At 49.2% G+C, this 17,039-nt stretch overlaps 1 protein-coding gene across 6 annotated transcripts in view; it reads right to left on the bottom strand.

Annotated features, from left to right (window-relative positions):
• The window catches only part of METTL24 (methyltransferase like 24), a 122,707-nt gene extending 110,150 nt beyond the window's left edge, over positions 1–12,557 (bottom strand). For 3 of the 6 annotated variants that reach the window (XM_089333817.1, XM_089333819.1, XM_089333818.1), the window contains exon 1: positions 11,971–12,554. In XM_089333817.1, the coding sequence (XP_089189943.1) occupies positions 11,971–12,291 (321 nt within the window). In that variant the 5' untranslated portion in view covers positions 12,292–12,554. Of the gene's footprint in view, positions 1–11,970 lie in introns of all 6 variants that reach the window. The other 3 variants (XM_089333821.1, XM_089333820.1, XM_002714897.6) reach the window with 3 other exon arrangements.
• Positions 12,558–17,039: the final 4,482 nt, after the last annotated feature.

Here is a 17,039-nt window from a genome sequence, read left to right as displayed (position 1 = left end):
AAAGTATTTCAACCAGCTCCAACTAAGGTGAGTACATGACACCTGAAGGTGGAGTTCGATGGGAGTTTGACCCGTCTCATCAGATGCCTTGGACTCACTTACACCAGCGGCTTTAATCTGTTCAAGTAACTGGCTACCCCCCGCCCATCCTCCCACGACTGTCCCTGCAAAGAATCCAACATAAGCCATGTCAACGAGAATCATGTACTTAACAAACTCCAGGGCTCACTCAGCGCTGTTCATAAGCTGAACGTCAGGTCTGGTTTTATTTTGCTGTTCTGCAAAATTCATCTGTCTGCTTCACTGTAGGTCTCAGTCGCATGGAAAGAGCCTCCTGGGATCTACTCAGCACTGTCAGATGCGCAGATTCAGCAAGGCGGCTGTGAAACACGCTCTAGAGCAGGTGCACTTGGACGTGGGTGACGGAAGAGTGGCCCAACCATGGTGGCCACAAATGCCACTCACCACACATGTCCAGCTCTCTGACTTCCAGCACACAGCAGGGCGGGGGGACCTTAGGCCTTGGAAGGGGACAAGTGACCAGCACTGGCCTTGGAGTTTGCGTAGGAGGCACAGATGTCCCTCCAGGGCCAGGCCTTTTCATTGTGCCATGCAGGACCCTCCAGGGCACTCACACCTCTGCCAAGGTCACCAGCAAGGTTCCAGAGGGTGGTTGTGTATGGTGAGGGTGATGACAGCACCCAGCCACACCCCACCCCTGCCACCCACAGCAGATGCACAGCCACAGCAAGAAGCAAACAAGTTTAGATGAGGCCTGAGATGGAGCATTGTTTGTGACTTCAGCACATACCCCCTGCCCCAGCAAATGCTGCCATGAGAAAGGGCTTGCAAGAGGCCGGTGCTGTGGCACAGGAGGTTAATCCTTCGCCTGCAGCGCCAGCATCCCATATGGGCACTGGTTTGAGACCTGGCTGCTCCTCTTCTGATCCAGCTCTCTGCTGTGGCCTAGAAAAGCAGTAGAAGATGGCCCAAGTCCTTAGGCCCCTGCACCTGTGTGGGAGACCCCGAAGAAGCTCCTGGTTCCTGGCTTTGGATCGGCACAGTTCTAGCCATTGCAGCCATCTGGGAAGTGAACCAGCAGATGGAAGACCTTTCTCTGTCTCTCCCTCTCACTGTCTGTAACTCTGCCTCTCAAATAAATAAATAAATAAAATCTTAAAAAAAAGAAAAAGAAAGGGCTTGCAGTCTCTCATGAGCAGTTTGGGGTAATTTAGTATCTGAAGCTGTGTGTTATTATCTTGTCAGGGCAAGGTCCTTCAGCCCATAGTTCACATAGCCCCCAGTCATCACGTTCCAAAATCGGTATTAAATAGACCAGAAGCAAAATTGAAAAGAGAAAGTTGCAGTTGCAACCTTCTGAACTGCCAGGTCTAATTTATTGGTCTGTCAAGGTTCTTAGTTGTAAACAATAGAAGCCACTCTGGCTAGTTAAGCCGAGGAAGAACTGGTGAAAGATTTATTAGTTTACAGAATCTCAAGGTCAGGAACACCACCGCCAGACGGGCCAGTGTAGACTGCTCTGCCCCACTGCTGGGCATAGACACCACAGCTCCTTTTAGCACCCCTGGAACTCCAGCCACCGAGCCACACGGCAGCCCTCGTACAACCATAACGGATGACCCAAATCTGAACGGCGAAGCAGACGTCACCCAGATACACATCAGGTGCAATGAAAAGGGGGGGAATTTTTTTTACATTTTTTTTCTTTTTTTTTTTCTTAGAAAGGCAGAGAATACCTTAAACACAGGAAAGAAATTTAAAGGTGCCCTCCCCTCCCCCACCTCCACCATGCTAAATACCCACTGCATCTGTGACCACAAGTAACACAGATACCTAAGATTTTCAAGGCTCGTTTTAGTCCATAATCACGTTCCTGGAGCCCTCCTAGTGTGGGCCCTTCTTTCCTTCTCGGTCCTGTTCCACTCAGCCCCTTCTTTATTAAGTTCAGATGAGCCTGTCATTTGCCACCCAGAGTCCTAACAGATACAGGAGTAACCATATGTTAGAGAATCCCAAAGCAGTCCACTGCATCCCAGATGCCCTGAGGAATTTTTCAGATTTTTTTCTTGCAAAGTTACTCTTGTATTGACAGAAAAAAAAAATCAAAGAATATAAGACTGTAACTTTGGTTTGAAAACCCTAACTAGAACCACAGGTAAAACATTGAGATTGACTTTCGCTACTTAAAGTCCTCATAAACAACCCTAAAGAAAAGAAAGACAAATATTACATATACATAGGACTTGTGTGCATATATCCACTGAATAAGAAAAACCAGAAATATATATATACCAGGTGCCAACTCATTGCCAAATTCTACTTGGAAATAAGGTTACCTATGAGGATACATCTAGATATCAAAAGAGTTAACCAAGAAAGATAGATATTGATTAGTATATAGATAGATGAAGGCATCTTCAAAAATTTATGTAAATGTATAACTGATGCATGAATTTAAAAAATATTCTGCACCTAAATTAACTCATACTAAGTTGTTATAACACATCTGAACAGTCTAAGGCACTAAGAAAGATAAGACATCAGTTTGTAAAGGGCAAGAAGAATTCTGCTAAAATTTAAACAAGAACAAAAATCCAATTGACAGGGAATCCAGGGGAAAATGATGAAATCACTAAGTTTTTATTAAAAGCTTATGGGGTCAGTGTTGTGGCACAGCTGTTTAAGCTGCCAGCCTGCATCCCATATGAGTGCCAGTTCAAGTCCTGGCTGCTCCACTTCTGATCCAGCTCCCTACTAATGAACCTGGGAAAGCAGCAGCAGATGAACCAAGTGCTCTGGCCCCTGCCAGCCACATGGGAGACCTAGATGGAGTTCCTGTCTCCTGGCTGGCCCAGCCCCAGCCCCAGCAGCTGTCGCCATTTTTGGGAGTAAACCAGTGAATGGAAGCTCTCTCTCTCTCTCTCTCTCTCTCTCTCTCTCTCTGTCTCTCCGTCTCTCTCAGCAACTTATCTCAAATAAATAAATGAATAAATCTTTTTAAAAATAAAAGAGACACCCATGGAGACAATGCCCCAAGGAAGCTGGCAGCTTACAAATAGAGAACTCGTCTTAAGAAGGATTGGGATGAGGTTGAAGCTGAAGCCCACGGCGGCAGGCCACCCACTTCAGTGCTTGCTCATGGCCTCACTGAACAGGACCAACATTACCGGGAGAAACAACAGACAATACTATAGACATCCCAGTTGGCTCAGCTCACACAATTCCAACGACAATTTTAAAGTAGAGCAAGCTTTCAGCTCAGTGGGTGCCAAAACTGCTGTGCCCAGATCAGCTGCCGTCAAGACGGGGCTTTCAACAGAGATTTTTAACAAGCGGCATCAGGAGCCTGCAGCATTTCTTCAAGGGACTGGAATAGGAGCTGAAGCCCAGCTTTCCCAGACAGGACACGAAGCAATGGCTACCAGGAGGTGGAAGTGGTCCAGTCAAAGCTGAAGCCAGCTACTTGCGCCAATGGTATTGGGGGATGCTCAAGGCATTTTCCTTGTTGACTTTCTGGAGGGCCAACGAATGATAACATCTGTTTATTAGGAGTGCATTGTGAGAACATGAGCCAAAGCTTTGATAGAAAAACACTCTGGAAAATGTCACGGAAGTCCTTCTCCTCCATGGCAATGCTCCTTGCTCATCCCTCTCCTCCAAGAGGAGCAAGCTGGCCAGTCTCAGTGGGAAAGCATAATGCAGCCACCTCACAGTCCTGCTGCGGCTCCTTCTGACATCTTTCTCGTTTCCCAACCCTAAAAATCCTTAAAGGGCATCCAGTTTTCTTCAGTTCATCGTGTAAGAAATACTGCCTTGGTTAGATGACCAGGACCCTCCGTCCCTCGGGGATAGACTAAATGGCTGGTATCACTACTTTTGAAAGTGTCTTAAATTTGATGGAGCTCATGTTGAGAAATCAAGTTTATCTTTTCTACTGTATCTTTTAATTCCATTTTCCATGAACTTCGTAAAGTTCATACAGAGGAGAGGACTTCAAGAAATTCCTGGAAAATAGGTGTGATGGAAAACTATGCATGTGTTTCAAATATTTTTGCACCAAAATAAGTATTTTTTGAAGTTTCTTCTTTCTACAGATCTTCTGAAGTGCATATATACGTGTGTGTGCGTGTATGTGTGTGTGTGGTCACACATGAATAAATTCTAGCATCTGAGATTATTAAAAAAGCAATTCTGGAGCTGGCATTGTGGTGAAGTAGGTTAAGCCGCTGCTTCCAACGGTGGCATCCCACAGCAGAGTGCCAATTTAAATCGTGGCTGCTCTGCTTCCATCCATCATTAAGTATCTCCTTACAGCCCTTGCTAATGTCCCAGGGGAGGCAGCACATGATGACCCAAGTGCTTGGGCTCCTGCCACTCATGTAGGAGACCAAAATGGAGTTCCAGGCTCCTAGCTTCAGTCTGGCCCACACCTAACTGTGCAGGGATTGGGGAATGAATCAACAGATGAAAGATCTCTCTCTCTCTCTCTCTCTCTCTCTCTCTGTTTCTCTGCCTTTAAAATAAACAAAAATAAGTAAATTTTTTTTTAAAAAAATCCTATAATTGTGGCCCGCATTGTGGCATAGTGGGCAAAGCCACCACCTGAAATGCCAGCATCCCATACGGGCACCGGTTCAAGTCCCAGCTGCTCTGCTTCTGATCCAGCTCCCAGATAATGGCCTGGGAAAGCAGTGGAGGATGGTCCAAGTGCCTGGGCCCCTGCACTCACATGTGAGACCCAGATGAAGCTCCTGGCTTCTGTTGTTGCTATTTGGAGGAGTGAACCAATGGATGGAAGCTCGCTTGCTCTCGCTCTCTCTCTCTCTCTTCCTCTGCCTGTGTGACTCTGACTTTCAAGTCAATAAATCTTTTTTTTTAAATCCTATATTTAATCTCTAGGTGCTCAGGCCCAAGATCAATGAAATGGGATAGCTGAAATAATAGAATAAAATATAAGAAAAAAACCTAAGGGCAAAATTGAGCAAAAATGACACTGATTAGTTAAGAAATGCCAAAGACTTGACTTCTTGGGGCAACTTAGAGAAAGTTTCCCTTTCTATAAGAATGGCTTCAGCAAGGGGCAGGGAGCCCTTGGGCTATGTGTAGGGAAAGTGGCCAGAGCAGGCTGATCCAGGGTGAACATTGAAGAGAATCTGTCAGTTTTTTGCAGTAGATTTGCTGTCAGAATAGAAGTGTAAAAGCCACTGAGTCAAAGCAAAAATGGAAAAGGAAAAGACTCATAACTTTGTGGTCACCGGACACATAGATTCGGGCAGGTCCTCTGCTCACAGGTGCCTGAGGTATAAACATGATGTGAGCAACAGACCATGGAAAACTCTGAAAGGAGGTTGCTAAGACGGGAAAACACTTCTTCGAGGATGCCCACGTCTTGATGAGCTAAAAGTTGAACACCACAGACATCTCACTGCAGAAAGCAGAGACCAGCAAGCATTACGCAACAACACTCATGCCCCAGGACTCAGAGATTTATCAAAACCACGATTCCAGGAACACCTCGGGCTGACTGTGCTGTCCTGATTATTGCTGCGGGGTCACGGAGTCTGAAAATGGTAGATCTGTGAGCATGCCCTCTGACTTACACACTGGGTGTGAAACAACTCGTTACTAGTACTAACAAAATGCAGTCCGCTGAGCCACCCTACAGCCAGGGGAGACAGGAAATCATTAAGAAAATCAGCTACAGCCCTGACACAGTAGCATTTGTGCCAATTTCTAGTAGGACTGCTGACAACATGCTGGAGCCAAGTGCTAATATGCCTTGGTTCCAGGCATGGAAAGTCATGCATGAAGACGGCCATGCCAGTGAAACCACACTGCTTGAAGCCCTGGGTTGCATCCTCCCACCAACTCGTCCAAATAGCAAGCTCTTGTGGTTCTGCCCTTACAGGATGTCTCCAAAATGGGCGGGATTGGTACTGCCCCTAGGGGCCAAGTGCCAAGTGCAGACTGGTAACCTTTCCCCCAGTCAATGTCACAATCTAAGTCAAGTCTGTCGAAGACCATGAAGCACTGAGTGAAGTTCTTCCTGGGGACAGTGTATTCTTGAATGTCAATAACGTGTCTGTCGAAGTTGTTCATCATGGCAACGTTGCTGGTGACAGCAAAAATGACCCACCAATGGAAGCAGCTGGCTTCACCGCTTAAGTGATTACCTCCAACCATCCAGGTCCAATCAGGGCTGGCCACGCCCCCGTACTGGATTGTCATACAGCTCGCATTGCTTGCACGTTTGCCGAGCTGAAGGAAAAGATTAATTGGCATTATGGCAAGAAGTGGAAGACAGCCCTGAATTCTTGAGATCTGGTGATGCTCTCGTTGTTGATAGTTCCTGGCAAGCCCATGTGTGTCGAGAGCTCCTCTGACTGTCCTCCCTCCTCTCGGTCATTTTGCTGTTTGCAATATGAGACAGACGAGTTGCTGTGGGTGTGATCAAAGCAGCGGACGAGAAAGCTGCTGAGCTGGCAAGGTCACCGGGTCTGCCCAGAAAGCTCTGAAGGCTAAAGGAATAGTACCCCAGTACCTGCCACCCCAGTCGTAACCGGGGCTGGAAGAACGGTCCCAGTGTGTTTGCCCCCATTGGCTGGTCAATGATAACAACACCTTGTAAAGCCTTGGGAAGGAAACAAGACTGCTTCGGGGGGAGACTGTTTGTGTTTTGTGCGTGGCAGCTTTAACTTATTAGTTTTTAAGATCAGTACTTTTTAATGGAAATGACCTGACCCAAAATACACTACAGAATTTTGAGACCATGAAAACAAGTTTTACGAGAGAGAGAGGGACAGAGGGGGAGGGAGAGAGAGACCTAGTCCTGCAGCGAGGTGAGCCCTTGAGGGAGAAAGTCAAGAAATCCAGAAAGCTGAGTTTTCCAAAGCACCTCTGTTCCTCCTCTTGTCCACACAGCGGTCATCTAACTCCTCCTCCAGAGAACTACCCACGGCTTCCCAATAACTTTGATTCTTGTTTTCCTCCTTCTCCTTTTCTTTCTTCCTCTCTTTCTCTCTTTTGTTTCAGTTAGAACACAGTCCACTTTTCTTGCTTACAACCAAAGGAACGTTGGGTTAACCAAGCAGACTTTCCAGAGTCTCAGCCTGGGGCTGGCCGGCCCCAGCCGCAGGGCACTCACCTTCCTAGCCGTAGTGAACAGGAGGCCCTCGGCTTCCCTACCTAGTGACTACCTACCCAGCGCTTAGCAGCAGTGACTGCTTTTGTCACTTTTTGGAAAGGACAACTGCTAATTTTGGCCACATCTGGTTCAGGGCTATCAGACAGGTAATGTAAACAGAGGGAAGGGTGGGCGGGCCTCACCTGATAATCTGAGCCTCACAGAAACACGTCTAGTTCAGCTGCATAAAACACTATGTGGGGCGGCCGGCGTCGTGGCGTAGCGGGTAAAGCCGCCGCCTGCAGTGCCGGCATCCTATATGGGCACCGGTTTGCTCCACTTCTGATCCAGCTCTTTGCTGTGGCCTGGGAAAGCAGTGGAAAATGGTCCAAGTCCTTGGGCCCCTGCACCCACGTAGGAGGCCTGGAAGAAGCTCCTGGCTCCTGGCTTCGGATCAGCGCAGCTCCAGCCATTGCAGCCAATTGGGGAGTGAACCAGCAGATGGAAGACCTCTTTCTCTCTGCCTCTCCTTCTCTCTGTGTGTGTAACTCTGACTTTAAAATAAATTAAAAAGATCTTTAGAAAAAAATTATGTGGGTCAAAGAAAATTCATGGGCCAAATTTACCTTATGCACCAGCAACCCAGCTTGCTACTCAAGTCAGTTACACCATGCTTCTAACTCAGTTTTCTTTTCACCACAGAAACAGAACAAAAAACTCTTCTTGGACAGTAAAGGTTCCCACCCTCTCTTAGCAGAAAATTCCTTAGGACGTCCCAGGGACAGCGTGCGCTAGGTAGGCAGCCAAAGTGCTGCTTTCCGAAGAAGCTCATCGCTGGTGGGTTCCTGCATTAGTGCGTGTGTCAGGGCAAACCAAGCCGCTTCTGTCACTGTGTATGAATCACAGAACACAGAGCCAGCCTCCTTAGAAACACGAGCACTCCGAAGGTATCACAGCACAGATGGAAAGACTCAAAAGCCCGCCACCCCGGACAGTCTGGCTTCACTATACAGATGGAAAAGGAAATTCAATTCTGCTCAAAAACACTGACAAGACATTGTTTTCCTTGGAGAAAATGCACTGGACAAATTACACAGAAACTCTTCTGCAACCGGTTGTTGAAAAATAATCGGGCCTCCATTAGCAGTTTCTTTGCCCACAGCCGGCTCTCTGGGGAAATGCAGGGTTTGGAAACAGTGCAGAGTCCTATTCCCCACCTCAGGTGCATCACCGTTGTCATAAAAACTGGTTTTGCTTTGCGAAATAGCAACTGCTATTTTGTGCCCACATACCGCTGCAGCTCATTCAATTACCCTCAATGACTCGGTACGAAAAATCGAAGTGCTTTGCTTCCTTGGCTCGCTGTGAGAAGACTGATTAATGTTATTCCCTGAAGGACAGGAGTGTAGGTATTCGTGAAAACCTAGGGAGCTGGGAACTCCTGCTGGGCCATATTTCATAAGCAAGTCACACCTACTTCAAGTACTCTGCAAAGAATCAGGACTCTTAAGGCAGATGGATATAGCAGGGGCCATTTCTTCCCCCTCTTTATTCTTGATGACAATCACAGAATTAGAAAACCAAGAGGAGGAGGAGGAGAAGTGAGAAAGACCAGATTTTGCCATATGGTTTTTTCAGGGGAAGAGGAAAACAGCTTCCTCCCCCTACCGACACAGTGTTCCAAAGGATCTGTAACCAACAACCCAAGCCAGCACATTGCTGGGTTCTGCAGCTCTGTGACTCAGAAGGCACTTTTCTATCCAACATGTTAAATGTCAAGTAAAATCCCTCCGATAAGAGAGAAGGCGTTTCTTCAGGAAGCTTGGCCCGAGTCGGCGCTCCTCCTGTGCAAACGAGCCCTGTTTTTGCTGCCAACCTGTAAGATCTGTGACATCCACCCAAGAGCTGCACGGTGAGCACAGATCACAGAGTCCACATCTCATCCTCTACACGTCCTTCCCCAGAGAGATCTACTCAGGATAATCGTAGTAGACACCCATGCAATTTAAGACAGAAAAGCAAAACAAAACAGAAACACAGAGAGACAGGAAGCAGAGAGAAGGAAAAGTAAGAGGATTACAGGGATGTTTTATGCATGTGTAGTAATCGAAATCTGGAGAGGAGGCACTCTGACAGAATGCTTAGAGCGTGAAGCATGGAAGAACAATGTATAGGTTCCAGGGAAATCACCAGGTAAAGGGTGGTGTTCAGCCGTCATCTGTCGTTTGCTCTCCTGTCACCGTGCTAACACTCTGACTCTCTGATGTGAAAGTGGAACCCATAAGAGGGACCCTTAAACAGTTTATGGAGAGTGCAGTTAAAAGATGTTTATTTGGGGACAAACATGAAATCCATGCAAACAAGGGCTCCTCCAAAAATTCATGAAAAAACGCATGTTAATGAAAAAAACTACCCATGGATTTCAACATCTTTTGCACCAAAGTAAACATATCCATTAATTCCATCTTTCAATGAAGCTTGCTTAAGTGTCTACATACTTAGAGCTAGTTCTGGCATGGTTTGGTTGAAAAAGGGGGTGGGGGATAAGGAAGGAGAGGAAGAAGTATTTGAAGACCACACGACACTTCCTTTTTTATAACAGATGGATTTCTTTAAGATCCGTGATTAAGGTGGCAATATAATTGCTGAATTGTTGCATCTCCAGCATCCGTCACAAGAAACACTGAGCAACCCGATTATTTCCTGCAGGTTTTCCTCCACCCAGAAATCTGTGCTCAAAATAGAACTTTTTCAAAATGGAACTTTTTCTCCCTTACCAGTCTGGCAGGTGCCTAGGGCAAGGTAACCCAGAAGCAAAAACCTGGTGATTCTTGAGCAGGCATCTCAACAAACCAAAAAAGATCCAAGGAACTTAACAAATAGCTTCCACCTTCTATTTCAATTACTTAAGGGTAATCCTGATTGTAGGGCTCCAAAGTAAAAAGCAACAAGATTGTCCCCAGATAGGAGATATTGGACCCTCTGCTCAGAAGGGGGAAGACAGATTGGATAGCTGCTTTTTCCTCTTTTGAGGACTATTTTAATTCAACTGTGAAATAATGGAAAAATGAAACAAATTCAATATCCTCGATATGGAATCATTTGGAGAGATTATATGTATAGCCTGAAAATAAGTCAATAACTAAGCAAATGAAAATCCAGGAAAAGTTATTCTTTATGAAGCTAAAGGAGAATGCTTTCAAAACAGTAATAAATCCAAGGACTTTTTTCTTACTGTTTTAAACAAAAGACATTGAGAGTTACAACACACTGAAATAATGAGATTGTGATATCGCTAGGTCTCAGAGCCCCGGGAGTAAGCATTTATCAGAGCCACAAGGTAACCTCTCATCAAGAACAATCCGGATCACAGGCAGGTCTCTTGTCACTGTCGGCCGCGCGCCCTCCTCAGGCAATCTTCTGCTGTGCACAGCTCAGTGCCACCTGTGCACGCTCCCACACTGTGGCTTCAGCCTGCATGGCTCCTCCAAGCTCCAGACCCTCCTGCCCCTTAGCCCATTTTACACTTCCACCTGAATGTCTCAAGGGTATCTCAAACGTGGCATGTCTAAAACCCAACTCCAACACACACAGACACGGTCACCTCCCAACTCCGTGCACCTCTCAGCTACACCAGAATCCAACCGATTCTCACCACCTCCACACCTCCCACCTTGGCCAAGCCATCTCCATCCCGGGATCACCGTGGGTGTGGCTGTGATCTTGCCCTCCATCGACCTCTGAGCCTACAGATCCCAAACCTTGCCACTTGTAGGACAGATTCCAGCTACCCATTGTGTTGTCAGCCAGCTGACAGCAGAACAAGCAGATGTGGAGAGAGACTCTGAATGGGGTCGGAGTGCCATGCATGAGACACAAAGTCACAAGGGGCCAAGAAATATCTAGAATATTCTAGATAAACGCCCCATAACCCATCAGCTTTCCTGGACTCTCCAGCAGGGCTCAAGGCTTCAATGACAGGACTGGCCACCCCACTGGAAGCCCAGGCCCTGGGACTCTGTACCCAACTCCGCTCTGGAGCACCTGGCAACATCACAAACCTGGTGAGCCCTTGGCCAAAGTGTGTATAGGCGTGACCAGGTTCCATGGAAGCCGTCTTAGCTTCATGGAGGCGGCTGTTCTCTCCTAAAGAGCTAAGACTTTATGTAGGAGGTGAGATTTAGAGTTAGGGGGAAAAGGTAACACCTGAAAGGGAACTGCAGAGGAGCAGAAAGACAGAGAGAGGTGCTGGAGCAGATGGTATAGACCAGCGGTAGCCTGGGCTCCTGGAGACAGCAGCAGCCGGAGGGAGAGTGTCTCCCCCTTCCGCAGAGCCTGGGAGAGAAAGGCGCAAAGATCAGCTGCTCCAGGGGCTCTGGCCCATTACGTTCTCATGAAGGAGTGCAGGGGCTCGGCCTCGCACCCTGCGCCAGCCACCCTGCCAGGGCCCGTGCTGGGCCTTGAGGGGACTTGGACTGGCTTCACGGTGCATACCCAGGGATGGCAACCCCACCCAGCAGGCCCTGTCTTTCCCTGTAACCCTGGCTTTCCTGCCCTTTGGCTGCTGGATGTCGGCGCTCAAGGGGGCCTGGCACGCGGTGGACGTTCAATGCAAGCGGACTCAACTCTGCTTAGTCCTCCATTTGACCTGGGCATTGAACGATGCAACCAGTGAGTTCGTCCAAGAGAGCACGGCCTGGGGGAAGGAAGCAGTGGAAGACTTCGGGGTCTCCCAAGGGCTGGCCTGCAGCCCTGAGGCGAGAGAACCGCGACGAGGGAGGGAGTGGATGGGTGCGAGGCCCCAGACGGCGCGAGAGGCCACTGACCTTCGGGCGGGGGCGCCCGCGCGGGGCGCAGCAGCTCGGCTCCGGCGTCCGGCGCCGGTCGCCCGTCGGCGGCGCTCTGCGCCCGCTGCGCACGTAGGTCACCTGCCTCCTGCTGGCGCCGCGCGGCGGAGGGCCGGGAGCCGGCTGCAGGTGCGGCCCGGGCGGCCGAGGGCCCGGGGCGGGCGCGGCGCTGCGGGAGGGGGCTCCGGGCCCGGGGCTCCGCAGCTCGGCGAGGAGGCGCAGGCCGAGCAGCAGCGCGGCGCCGAGCAGGCACCGGCGCAGGGCGCCGCAGCCCCTCCCGGGTGGCCTCTCCCGGGCCATGGCGGGGCCCGCGTCCCCCAGGCTGCGCTCAGCAGCTTGCGTGCGGCGCCGGCCGGCAGCAGGGACGTGGCCCCGCGGGCCCGAGTTGCCCAACTGCGGGAAGCCCCGCCACCCCCGCCCCAGCCGGCGGCCGGCGCGCCGCGGACCCGCCTCCCGTCCTCCCTCCGGGGCAAGGAAGGCCGGCGTAACCTTATCCTGCCCTGCCCGGCACGCCCGGCTGCTGGAAGGCGCTGGGGGCGGCGGCCCGGGCGGGGTCCCGTGGCGGCGGCGGGGCAGGGCCCGGGGGCTCGTCCTGGTGCGGCGCGCATTCATTCCTAAGGGATCCCGGGCCGCAGCCTGGGGGGGAGGGCTGGGGGTCTCTGGTCTCGCTATCCCTGAAGCACCGTAGGGGCGGGAAAGGTGAGCTGCCAGCAGGTCTTGCAGCAGGGAACAAGTTGTGATTGTCAAACCGTTTGTGCCATTAAATACCATATAAAAATACACCTCACTTCTGCTCAGGTTTACAATGCCTCGCCCTCCAGAAAGAAGGGCGGGGGTGAGGGGCGCGAGGAGGGCTCCGTGCTTCCATTTCTAACCCGCGCGTGGAGCCCAGCCTGCCTTCTCCCCGTGTTACGAAACGTGCGGGGGTGAAGGGGGTGAGGGAAACAGCCAGGAAGACATCTGACAGCAGGGAGAGGGAACAGAAGTTACCATGGCGCGCGGCAGAGCTAATGATTTTAGCTCCCCACACACACCTCCCTGCCGCCTTGCACACAGGCGCGCGACAAATTTATCTCTGGGCAAGATGCTCCGCGGCTGCCCGCGCCATCCCACCTGACCTACAGGCACCCGACCCAGCCTTGAGCGTCCCGGCTTCAGTTGCTAGAATTACACCCATCTGGGGTGCTTTTGGGTTTTTCTTTTTTTTCTTTTTTTTTTTTTTAGCACTTCCTCCCCCACCCCCACCCCTCCTGCACCTCGATGCTCCATGCTTGCCCTTGCATTTTCTGTTTTCTGTGCTTGTATGTGACACTGCCCCTAAGGCCTCCTCCATCTTTCTCCTTCAGAGCCCAGCTTGGACAAGAGACCAAAGGTGGAGGCCCTCCTCCATTCCCCGAGGGGAATTTTCCATATGGAACCCTTCTCTTTAGAATCCTCTTCCCTCATTCTGTCACTGGACAAAGCATTTGGGCTGTTTTTCTGCCTGTCAGAAAACTTATCAGCTCCATCTAGTTCATTCCCTGGCCACACCTCATCCTTGCCGTTCCTGTAAGTTTCCTTGTGATTGACTTTTGCCTTTTTCTTATGTGCAGCCCCATTGCAGATGGGCTCTGGTTTGGACTCCAAACCCCAACTCTGAGAGACAGCCTCATATCCTGGGAGGATTTTCTTTATTGGTAAAGAATAAAAGTAACTACTATTTAAAAAAAAAAAAAGATTTCTTTATTTGAAAGGAAGAATGACAGAGAGAGAGAGAGAGAATCTTCCATCTCCTGGCTTACTGCTCCAATGTCTACAACGGCTAGGGCTGGGCCAGATCCAAGCCAGGAGCCAGGAACTCCACCTGGGTCTCCCCCATGGGTGGCAGGGACCCAAGCTCTTGGACCATCACCTGCTTCCTCCCAGGGTAAGCATTAGCAGGAAGCTGGATTGGAAGTAGAGATGCTAAGGACCTGAACCCTGCACTCTGATACGAGATGCCTGGCCTGCCACAATGCCTGCCCCCAAAACAAGGACTAGTAGTTGAATAGCTTCTTCAGGCCAAATGTTATTGAACTGCCACACACTTTGTGTGTAATCTCCTGATCCTTAGAGGCGATCCACATAGTGCCACTAACTAAAGAAGTCATCTCTTGGAGATCATGAAAACACGGACACAGACCCTCTGCTGTCTGTTGAGTTTCTCCGGGGGGTGGGGAGGTCCTGAGGAGTACCCTATTTAATTAAAATGGGAATATTTAATAAGATTCTTGTCTGAGGGGGGAGGACAGAAGGAGACTGCATTCAGAACAGTGCAGCTTTTGAAGAGAGTGGGTAAGATGACCTCATATTTTCCCTCTTCTCATTTCTATGGTTCTCTAATAAAATGTTTCCATTATGGAAAAAAAAAGCCGAATTGAATGCAATATTTAAATACCCTTTTCCCTTATCTTTTGTAACTGAGTCTGTGTGTTTTTTAACTAATAAATGGGGCTGTTTATATGTAGGTAGTATCATGAATTTTCTAGAAAGGGATCTCCCATTTTTAACTTCCAGCCAATATTCTCCTGTGTCAAGGATGGTAATGAATCATGGAATGGGTTGGTTGGTAACTGGAGTGCAAAATTTAACTGATCACTGTTTTGGCTGACAAGCAAGCTTTCATTCACGACCCTTGCTTTTGTCATCCTGTTGAACTTGAATCAGTCACTTCTGGACATGTTTCAAGAAATGCAGATAATCATTAACCGCTGTGTCATAGGTTGCTTAATTAAATGTGCAGGGCAGTAAGCCACAATAGCAGCTTTTATCAGATCACAAATTGCATCTTCCTTGAGACTTCGGCTGGAAAAATGAGTGAAATAGAACATTCTTGCTGCTGGTCTCCTGGACACCATACGTTTCCACTTGCACACATACTGTAAGGCAGAGGTTCTTTCTCAACCAGGGCTAAGTTTACCTCCCAGGGGACATTTGGCAACGTCTGAAGATATTTCTGGTTGTTAAAACTGGTGGAGGTGAGCCGGCTCCGCGGCTCACTAGGCTAATCCTCCGCCTTGTGGCGCCGGCACACCAGGTTCTAGTCCCGGTCAGGGCGCAGGATTCTGTCCTGGTTGCCCCTCTTCCAGGCCAGCTCTCTGCTGTAGCCTGGGAGTGCAGTGGAGGATGGCCCAAGTCCTTGGGCCCTGCACCCCAGGAGAAGCACTTGGCTCCTGGCTTCGGATCAGCGGGATGTGCTGGCCTTGGCGGCCATTGGGGGGTGAACCAATGGCAAAAGGAAGACCTTTCTCTCTGTCTCTCTCTCTCTCTCACTGTCCACTCTGCCTGTAAAAAAAAAAAAAAAAAAAAAAAAAAAAACTGGTGGAGGCGGGACAAGGACGCACTGGCCTCCAATGCATAGACATCAGGATGCTACTAAACAATCCCCAAAGCAAGGCTAGCATTCCCCAACAAAGACTAGTCCAGTGCAAATGGCAAGAGACAGGAAACTGAGAAACTGCTGGAGCCACAGAAGCTAATGTGATGATTATTAGCTGCAGACTGGCCAAGGAGAAAAGAGGCTGATAGAAAGAGTCCTCACCTCCACCAGCTGGTCATCCCTACTTCTCCATGTGAGTTATACAGCCTGAATCAAAGTGATCCCACTGCAAGAGGAATGGAGCTGCAACATCTGGCATCAGCGCCCCTGCTCCGCCCACACCCATCTATTCTCCGTGGAATACATGTTCACCGAAGAGAAATCATCCTATCAGACTTTTTTCTATAGACATACGTAGTTTAGAAACATGAAAGCAGGGGCAGGTGTTTGGCGTAGCGGTTAAGAAGCCACCTGGGGCACCGGCAACCCTTCTCTGAGTGCCTGGGTTCTAGTCTCAGCTCTGCCAGATTCCGGCACCTTGCTAAAGCACAGCCTGGGAAGCAGGGCTGATGGCTCAGGTACCTGGGTCCCTGCCACTCACGTGGGAGACCTAGATTGAGTTCCAGGGCACCAGCTTCTACCCAGCCCACCCTCGGCTGTTGTATGCATTTGGGGAGATGGCTCTCTGTATCTCCCTCCTATCTTGTAAAAAGGGCAATCATATTACACATGGTTCTTTACAATCTGCATTTACAATATAATACATCATAGAGCTCACATGTTACATAATGCAACGAGTAGGATGTGCTTAAAAATAACCAGTGAAGGGCCGGCGCTGTGGCATAGCGGGTAAGGCCACCACCTGCAGTGCCAGAATCCCATGTGGGCACTGGTTTGAGCCCCGGCTGCTCCACTTCTGATCCAGCTCTCTGCTGTGGCCTGGGAAGGCAATGGAGGATGGCCCAGGTCCTTGGGCCCCTGCACCATGTGGGAAACCCAGAGGAGGCTCCTGACTCCTGGCTTCAGATCGGCTCAGCTCCAGCCGTTGCAGACACATGGGGAGTGAACCAGTAAACAAAAGACCTCTTTCTCTCTCTGCCTCTCTGTAACTCTGCCTTTCAAATAAATAAATAAATCTTTTAAAAAATAATAATAATCCAGTGAGGAGGTGGGAGATACGTAGGGGTATAAATGAAGCAAGAATGACTATGAGTTCATTATTGTTGTAGTTGGGTGGTGGATTCAATGCTATCTTTTATTAAGCGTGTTCGAAATTTTCCATAATAAAAATTCCATAAACAGTATTCAATAAACTATCACATCATTGTAAAAAATAGATTGCACTGTGTATATTAGGAGCTTGCAACACAGTGTTGTAGAATGCAGCTAGTGACAGAGTTACCATAGTGAAGCAGATTGCCCTATCCGTCATGCCACATACTTCCTCTGGGGGAGGGAAGGTTAGAGCAACTAACATCTAAGGCAGTCCCCTCCCCACGAGTAGGGGAGATGTTCCAGGACCCCCAGTGCAGATCCGAAAAGGCAGCTGATACCAAACCCCATACACAAGAACTGCAAAGCCGTGGTCACTCTGTTTGACAACTGAGGCAGCTGCTAAGTACCTAGTGGGCGGGCATGGACAGAACAAAAATGCACTGGACAAAGAGATGATTCACAAGCAGAGTGGAACAGGACGAGATGGTGCAAGCTT

Source organism: Oryctolagus cuniculus, chromosome 5, assembly GCF_051225735.1.
Source record: "Oryctolagus cuniculus isolate XC-2025 breed Fujian yellow rabbit chromosome 5, ASM5122573v1, whole genome shotgun sequence".
Lineage (NCBI taxonomy): Eukaryota > Metazoa > Chordata > Mammalia > Lagomorpha > Leporidae > Oryctolagus > Oryctolagus cuniculus.
Note: the sequence above shows the minus strand (reverse complement) of the source record. Positions and strands in the feature narration are given on the sequence as shown.